This window comes from Elgaria multicarinata, chromosome 16, assembly GCF_023053635.1.
Source record: "Elgaria multicarinata webbii isolate HBS135686 ecotype San Diego chromosome 16, rElgMul1.1.pri, whole genome shotgun sequence".
Taxonomy (NCBI): domain Eukaryota; kingdom Metazoa; phylum Chordata; class Lepidosauria; order Squamata; family Anguidae; genus Elgaria; species Elgaria multicarinata.
In genome coordinates this window covers 30680551-30690027 of record NC_086186.1, presented here as the reverse complement: position 1 = coordinate 30690027, position 9477 = coordinate 30680551, and the positions used below count along the sequence as shown (strand labels likewise).

The 9477-nt window shown below is 43.7% G+C and overlaps 1 protein-coding gene across 2 annotated transcripts in view; it reads right to left on the bottom strand.

The window, feature by feature from the left end:
- Nucleotides 1-1566: 1566 nt before the first annotated feature.
- Nucleotides 1567-9477, bottom strand: part of FRMD5 (FERM domain containing 5) — a 120399-nt gene continuing 112488 nt past the window's right edge. For both annotated transcript variants that reach the window (XM_063142758.1, XM_063142759.1), the window contains one exon: nt 1567-3413. In XM_063142758.1, the coding sequence (XP_062998828.1) occupies nt 2827-3413 (587 nt within the window). In that variant the 3' untranslated portion in view covers nt 1567-2826. The remainder of the gene's footprint in view (nt 3414-9477) is intronic.

Sequence of the window (9477 nt, the reverse complement as noted above, 5' to 3'; positions counted from 1 at the left end):
GACTTTGAAAGAAATTTCCCACCGTAACAGTCTCTTATGCATTTAAAAATGTCACCATGGCACGTGATTAAACCACCCCATCAATTTACTCAACAAAAAATATTTTTCATCATAAGTAAATATTTATTTAAATTTAAAAATACTTTTATATGGCACCAATGATTTTACACTAACTACAGGTTGAATATGTAAAAAAGGTACATTGTTTTGAAGGAAAAATGTAACGTACAGCATTTGGCACATGGAAGATTAACATCTATATTATGAAAACTAAAATTCACATTTTCAGGTAATTTACCTTCTACTGCTTAAAGATGCAGTACGCTAATCCTTATTAAGAGTTTGTTTCCTCTAATACAGTAGCCTATGGAAATCACCACAGTTTTTACTAATGAGACCTGGAACAATTTAGTGAAACATGAAACATAACATGGGGCAAAACAGGAAAACTACTTTCAGTTGCCAGCTGGAAAGTTCTCAGGATAAAACATTTGGCAAAAATTGGGCACAACTCACCAGGAATTTTTCCTGTGCAAGCTCCATTGGAATGAATGGGAATGCACAAGACCGCTTCCCTCCAGATTGTGGCCAAGGTTTTAGAAAGTAAACAGCTGTCTAAAAATGAGTTGCCACCATCAGTATTCATATGTTGCCCATTTTGAGAATGAAGGTGTTTATTGTACAAAATAGTTACAAATATAATGGGACAGGTTTGAGGCATGATGAACAACATCAACAATTAAAACATGAAGTACTGCATGTTTTATCTGGGATGGAAAATATTAAATTAAGACTTTTCACTCACTGCATAGAAGCATCATTTACTACAGACTGAGGTAGGAACACTACACTAGAAGTTAATTTTGTTGTTTTGTTGCATAAAACAGTATCCTTGTAAAATCTGTCCTTTAATCTTCTGGCAGGCATTCAAAAATTCAATGTACCTGTAAAAGTTACAGGTGAAAGCCAAAACCTCTTTCAGCTCTTACGATTTGCTATCTGGCAGTTGCAGTTGATGGTCGATATTAAGATAAAATACCTGTAGCATTTCTATGATATGTTGAAATATCAGAGATTCCTTTCTAATGTACAATGTACACACCCAGTCTGAGTCCAGTAATCTTTTGCCAATACTTAACTGTATTGCTAATATTGTTATTGTGCTCTTTTTCCAAATGATGAATGACTAGTTGTGGGCAGAGTGTAACTGAACTTGGAAAGGAAATCAGTGCTTGAGGCCCCACATCCACACACCGTCCTTCACACAAGTTCTGGCAGTGCTTTCACTTCTGCATGAACTTGACGGGCATGTGTGCATGCTGAAATTAACATGGTCAGAGAAAAGATAATGAAACCAGCCTCTTGAAATATTTCTGATTAGATTCCCAGATGACTTGAAATCTCTCCCTGAGATGAAATAAAACACTTGCCAGTCTGATTTCCATTCTCTTGTTCTGCCCATGTAGAAAAGTGTACTCACTTTTTATTGCTCCCTTTACAAATGAACTGCTATTTGGCAGGCTCTTAGATAATAGTATCCACATCACAAGACAAAATAGGAAAAAATTCTGAATTCCCTTCAATTTGGAGACAGTGTTGGTCAGATTGTTTTACTTGTTTTCATTTCATTGTTACATCCACTTAAGTAATTTCTATTCTCTTTATCATTTTAAATGGCCCAAGATAACACTTTTTTCCTTCCTCCAGAAACTATGAATGGGCAATTATGCTGTTCAAATTCCATTCTTAAAAAAACATATTCATAATCTTTTGTTTACCCCACCACTATACCACGTCATATTTTCCCAATTCATAAAGTAAAAAAGACTTGGTTTGCTCATTAACAAAATAGCATTTTGTTTTTAAAATATAGGTCAAAACAAGTTCTTTTGCAGTACAAAAACAAGTACAGCTTTCTGAGGCAAAATGTCTTTTGAAGAAATCCAGATGATAACTACTACCTATATAGTAAGACTTGGCCAAATATAATCAAATACATATATTTACTCTCCCTGTATACTAACTCTTGCTTTATTTGGGGTCTTAACTTTTCTAAAGTTTTGTAACTCTGGGATCCTAAATTCACAAAAAGAAGGTTCTCAAAGTCACACCTTTCCATGCTAAGGGGGAGAAATAGTTTTACACCTCAACTGCTGACCTCCTTGTCTCATGCCTCCCTATTGCTTGAAAAGAATTTAAAATGCGGGATGATCATGTGGTCTCGGAATCTTACGTCCCACTCCCAGTGCTCCAAATTCGGCCAGAAGTTTATTGGTAAGATCGCAAGATCACACTTTTTTTTCAAATGACTACATTTAAGCTGGTAGTGCTGTGCACAGTGGCAGTTTTAATAAAATAATAGTACTATAATATTAAAATTACAACTCAGTAGCACCATTACAAAAGCTCCTGCATAAAGTAATAGCTGTCTTCTTGAACTAGTGTCCCAGCTGGAGGCTGGCATTTAATGCAATAATAGTAGTAATAAAATAAACTCTCTTTACTTGAAGTTTTTGAAATGAACACCTCTATGACAGCTAAAACAAAACTTGAAGAGAGCAGAATAATTTAAAAATTGGAAAGCGGGCCTGTCGAAGAATTCTCCAGGACAAGGACCTGTAAAGAAATGTGTATTTGTCTGAATCTGGCATGAGTATCCCTTTCTTCTGCTTGGAAACAACTCTCCTAGGCCGCAGTATACTTTGTTTCATGAAAGGAGGACTTATTTTATGTGCCGATGGTGCCACGATGCGTCCCATTTTCTGGGAACGGGTAGCTGGGATCTTCTGCGTTCCACCTGGCTAGTTACTAGGAGGAGTCCTGCCTTCAGGTGTCAATGAGCAGGCTGAGCACGGAGCGGATTTTGCAGGCAAACCATCGCCTGAGGGGACAAAAGTATTGATAATGGAATTGTTCAAACTCAGGGGTCTGACGAATATCACGGAAAAAGGCAATGTCAAGGTCAGACTCGGTAAGGATGATCAGGAGAAGGAGCAAAACAAAGAGGAGTCCGACTGTCACAAGGAGCAAACGGAGGACACTTAAGACAAACTTATTCACCTGTTCTGCTTGTGCTCCGCCACGGCTGCCCACACCCTGACACAAGGCCCGGAGTTCCCCTCCCAGCTCCTCTGCCTCGGCCACCGTGGGTGTGTTGGCTTCAGACTCCTTTTCTTCCTCTATGCTGCAAGGGGCGCCGTTGATCTGCCTGGAAAGCAGCATCAGCTCAAGACTCTGCTCTGCTACCGGCGTGGGGAGCACGCTGTCGGAAGGGCTGTAGATCTCGTCCGAGATGATCGCCACGCGCTCGCTGCTCTCGGCCCTGCTGGCCCGCGAATGGGGCAAGAAGGCGTCACCGTGGGAGGCTGATCGCACGGGGGTCGAGTGGGCGCTGTCCCGCAGAGACTCGAGGCCTGCAGAAACAGAAAGGAGGGCCTGTATGGAATACAGGCATGGACGCGCTGCCCCAGAGTGGAGGTGCAGAAGTTTCTCTTTCAGCACTTCCATGGTTTGAAAATTCTATTTGTCACAAGATCAAGGCAATTCTGTCAATACAAATTGAGCGTGGAGAATCTATTGAGTGAGGGGTATAACCAAGGCAAACTTCGGAAAAATCTGGGAAGGAATGGAGTTATAGCAATTTAAGCTTTGCATTGAGATGGTTATGCAACCTTTTTGCTCATCAAAAACTTCACTTATTATTTAATTATATATATATATATATATATATATATATATATATATATATATATGCCTTTCTAATAAATACTGTTGAGGGAGGGGGATTAATGGGCAGCAGTACCTAAAAACCAAATAAAAAAACCAACGCACAGCAGTTAAAAGTGTCTGCAAATCAAAGATGCCCATGCCAGGATAGCTAGTAACATATTGTAAGATGTTTAGTATCAATATTATACGTTATGAGCTGTTTGGGCCACAGGTTTACTCTGGAAAAGCTGCATATAAATAAACTATCCAGCACAGCACCAAATTTTTAAGGAAGGAGGTAGATATATTGAAGCTGGTTATGGGTACAGAAAAGCAGCCCTGTGAGGAAACGTGGAAGAACTGGGTGGGTTTAGCCTGGAGAAGAGAAAATGGAGGGGAACAATAACGCCATTGAGGTGCAGCCATGTAGGAGAAGGCAAATGCTTGTCCTTGTTGGCCAAGAGGGGAGCACTGGATCTACTGAGCTGAAATTATAGGAGGGAAGATTTGGGTTGAACATTAGGAGAAACAGCCTACAGGTCTCCCCCTCCCCCCCCACCCCCAGCTTCCAACTTCATGATTTGATGACGGTATAACTGGCCCCGGCTACATTGTGCAGCATCTCTACAGCTAACGTTAGGGGTGCAGAGTCTCAAGGCCTTGTGCACCAAGACCAGCTCTCTAGGGTTGCCCAATGGGCCACAGTCCCTTTCCCGGGCAGTGTCCTAGGTTTGGTGGTTTCCCCACAGTCTAAAAGGTAGAAATGTCTCTCCTAAGTCTTAGTTACTGGGAGCAGAGCTTTAAACTGAAATACCCTGGTGCTTGAGGCCCACCCATTTTGCCTCAGTCCTGCACCCTCCTGAAAGGCAGCCCTGAGAGCTTCTCTGAAAAAGAATTTCACTATTGGGCTGAAGGAACTACAACACCCTTTGCTTATTTGGCACAGAAGTTACCAAGTTAACATACAATTTCTGTGCTTCAAGGTGAATAGCCTTTCATGAGTGAACTTGTAATGGCCTTAAATCTTATTTTGAGTCAAAGATGTGGATTTATCTAGTTCTTTGCGGTCTCTGTATATCGCACATGGACTCTGCACCTGCACGGAGTCTCGATTCATGAGGAAGGTTTGGCGGGAACCCTCCCTCGTCTTCCCACTGCGCATACTCCAGTCAGGTCCCTCCTATTCTCTCAGTTCTTCGTCAATCGCCATTGTGGCAGCTTCATACGAAGGGACTTCTTGCTTTTTGAGGTATTGCTGAGGAGATTATCCTTATTTTATTCATTCTTTGCATTTCTTTGTTTTAATTTGTTTTTCTTTAATTGTGTTGGTTTTCCTGCGATCTTGGATCGCTATTTGTTTGCGGTCATATGGCTGTTACGGCTCTATTCCGAAAGTGTATGCGCTGTGGGAGCAACTCCCTCTCACTGACAGAAACTCCCTGTGTGTTCTGCTTGGGCAAAGGACATATTGTTGAAACTTGCCACCATTGTATGTCCTGTGTGAAACACCCGCAAATACCGAGCTGACAGACTAAGGGCAGTGTTGTGGGAGAAGATGCAGAAGGTGACAGATCTAAATCTCAGATGACATCGTCCTTGCCCAAACCAAAAAAACAGTCCTCGTCGACTGAAGAAAAAGGCAGCCGCCGAGTTCGCCATCTGTATCAGCTCCATCTCTAGCCATGGGCCGCTCTGACCCTCCAACTCCTGGACAGTCCTTGACAGCTATCTTAGCCAAGAAACTGTCCAAAAGGACTAGAATCCCGAAGTCTTCAGAAACTCAGAAGAGAAAGGAGCCTAATAAAGACGTACCTCCCCAATAAAAGTCCCAAGGCAAGTGCCTACACTCCCGCCACTTTTAAATTCACAGATCCAGATGAGAACTGAACCTTCGGTACCGATATCAACGTTGATAGCAATTGTCTCAGTGTTGGAGGGAGAGATCAGGGACTCCACTCCATCTAGAGACCATGAGCAGGTGATGCCGCTTCAAAGACATACCAGCTGAAGGCACTTTCCACAGTCAGTATTGTCACATTGCTCTGGACAGGAAGAGCCTATGATTGGTTACCTATCCTGATTCTACAGGAACAGACCAAGTGCTCCACATTCTGATTGGGACAGAGGATCCACGTGTTCTTTTCCTCCAAAGCATTATCATGAGTGGGACAATTGAAATTATCATTACCAAAGGGAATATGCAGACTAGGACTACCCTAATATTCAACACCGCCATCGTAAATCCCTGCCTTTGGCATCTTTATCTCACCCAACTCTCCCAGAGCATTACATGCCATCGTCTTCACCTCCAATACAGAGAGAACCTCCTCCCCACCCCCGTCTCAGTCATCGGTGTTGAGACCTTCCATCCCATCACCTCAACAGTCGAGACTGACCTTGGAAGGCTTCCTCACCTGCTCCCACGCTGAGACTCAGCACATTCTTCTGTTGCACCTTTGATCTCTTCCTCAGATGGGGTGGTGGGTTCACAGTAGCCAGCTTCACCTTCTGAGGACCTGGGACACTTCTCAGAACAAGTCTCAAGGATGGCTCACTCCCTCAGACTTGAGACACAATAGCCAATGGAAAGAGTTAAGAATCTGGTCTTAGATGTAGTTCACACAGAAGCGACTGCTCGGGTCACAATTCCATTTCTTCTGACCTTGCTCCAGATGGTGCAGCAATCTTGAAAGGCACCATCCTCTGTGCTGCTAACATCAAAAAAATTGGAAAACGTACAGAATATAGCAAAAGAATGTGGGGGTTCTATTCACACACCTCTCATGGAACTCTGTCATAGTGGAGTCATCACAGGGCAAATCACACAGAATCCATTCTTCTCCAGTAGGCAAGGCCGTTAAGCGATTGGATCTAATGGGCTGACAAATCTATTCTTCCGCTTCCTTAGGACTGAGAGTCATGAACTACCAAGCTACCATAGGCATTACCAGCTCTTTTTGTGGGAGAAGATTGGCTCCTTCTGTGACTACCTTCTCAATGAACAGTGGGAGCTTGGAAGGTTTTTCTAGCCTGAAGCAACAAAATTCACCAGGCAGCAAAATCAGACTGCAATGTCAAGACCATGGTGGCAGCCATAACTCTACGGAAGCATGCCTGGTTGAGATTGGCACGACTTATGCAAGAAGCCTACGCTTGAATAGAAGATCTTCACTTTGATGGAGATGGGCTGCTTAATTCTAAAACTGATGAAGTAATAGATACTATCCAGAAGCCAGGACCATGACTCCTAAGATGGGGTTATCCCAGCTTCAGCAACCTCTTAAGCATCACCGTTGGTATTGACAAACACCAGTCCAGCTGTATCGATCCCAACCAGCAATCGACAGCAATTCACATCGTAGTCAAAACGCCAGGTGGAGAAAGCCTCTAGGTTTCAGTCTTCCTGCAGGAAGATTGACCCGCTGAAGAAATAATGGTTTTGACTCTCTCTTTCTACCATTCTGTCCTCTCCATTGCTTCTTGCTTTTTGGCTGGTGACTGTCTACCTTTCTCCCAGCCTGGAACTCCACAACCTCAGATTCCTGAGTGCTGGCCATTGTACAGAATAGAATAAGACACTTATTCTAATAATTATTCTCAGTAGTTGATACGCTGCTGGAGAAATGGGTGACCCAACCTGTACCTCTTCACAAAATGCACAAAGGTTTCTACTTCCAGTATTTCACAGTCCTGAAAAGAGATGAAGGGCTGCGCCCAATTTTGGATCTCCAGGACGTCAACACCTTCATTTCTCCCAAGAAAATTTCAGATGACTTCGTCAATGTCTATTCTGCACTTCTTGAAGAAAGGAGATTGGTTCACAGCTGTTGACCCAAAGGACACATACTTCCACGTCACGATAAACGGTTCAGTCAGAGCTGAGTTTCGCTATCAGTGATCATCCTTATCAATTCAAAGTTCTGTCTTTCAGCCTTGCCACAGCCCCATCTCAGACTGCAGGGCATTCAGATATACTTGTATATAGACAATTGGCTGGCCATGACTCCGACAAAATGGGAACTAGTGCTGGACCAGTGCCTGGAGGCTGTAATGGGCTGGATGAGGGCCAATAAACTGAAGCTAAATCCTGATAAGACGGAATCACTGTGGACTGGTGGTTCCCGAGTCCAGGAACTGGGTAAGCTACCTGTCCTGGATGCGGTTGCACTCCCTCTGAAGGAGCAGGTGTGTAGCTTGGGAGGACTCCTAGACCCATCCTTGTCACTGGAGGCCCAGGTGGACTCCGTGGTACTTGGGACCAGCTTCGGCTGATCTGCCAGTTATGGCGTTTCCTGGACAGGGACAACCTGGCCACAGTAGTGCATGTGCTGTTAATTTCCTGATTAGACTTCTGCAGTGCACTCTACATGAGTCTGCCCTTGAAGACTCAGAAGTTGCAAATAGTGCAAAATGCAGCAGTTAGACTGCTGTCCGGAACGTCACGGAAATACCATATTACACCAGTCTTAAAGGAATTGCACTGGGTACCTATAAGCTTACGGTTGGAATTCAAGATGTTGGCAAAGACATTTAAATCCCTAAATGGCTTGGGACCTCAATACTTGGGCCTGCCCAAGATTTGAGATCTGTTGGAGGAGCCCTCCTTTGCATCCCATCAACATACATTACGGTGGGACATGGGAGAGGGCTTTCTCTGTTGTGGCACCCCGGTTGTGAAATGCCCTCCCCTTGGAGGCCTGACTGGTGCTGACATTGGCCTCATTTCAGCACCAAGTTAAAACATGGCTTTTTATCAAAGCTTTTGAGGGCTAAATTTGCCTAAAATCTGCACATAGTTTGAACTAATTTTACCTGAGATCCAAATGATATAGGGTGGGATACAAATGTTTTAATAAATAAACAAGTATTACAGACTGCTGCTCATCACACACTGAATCTGCTGGAAATCCTAGGTTTGTGCGTCAATCCTCAGAAATCGGTCTTGGTATTGACCCAAGTCGTTCAGTTCATAGGAGCCTCCATAGATTCGACCAGGGGACGCGCATACCTCCCAAAAGTTTGGACAGAGATACTGGTATGGTTAGCCAGAAGTGCTCAAAGTCAAGTCGAAGTGCAGGCATATGTATCATACAAAAACTGCTGGGACTGATGATGGCAACTATGGCTGTATTTCTTTTAGCTTGACTCAAGATGGGAGTGCTGCAAAATTGTTTTCTCAGAACCTTTACTCCCCAACAGAATGCACAGAGAATGTCATAGTTCGTAGTGATCTTGCTGGAGTGGTGGATGGTGATGAGCAACCTCCTCAAAGGGATGCCCTTTCAAGAGCCTGACTGTGACAATTACTGCTGACGCATCTCTTGCAGGATGGGGTGCCCACTGCAAAGGTCTCCAAATCCAGGGTCTAAGGTCGAGAGCAGAAGACCTCAAGCACGCCAAATACCTGGAACCTCTTGCCATGGGGAAGGCACTCAGGGCCTTTGATGCCGTTCTTCGACATGAACAAATACAGATAGCATCAGACAACACAGTGGTGGTATTTTATTTGAACAATAATAAATGCAGGGTGGAACATATTTGATGCCACTTGTCCTCCTAACTATTCATATCGCCTACTGGACTGCAGGCACAGACAGTGTCGTGGCAGATAGTCTCAGTTGCTTATATCAGGCTTCCCACGAATGGGAGCTGAACTCAACCATTCGAGACAGCCTTTTTCGCCAATGGGGCCACCCCTATATGGACTTGTTCACAATGGAGAAGAATGCAGCGTGCAGGGAGTTTAGCAGCAAAGTGAGCAGAGGAGCT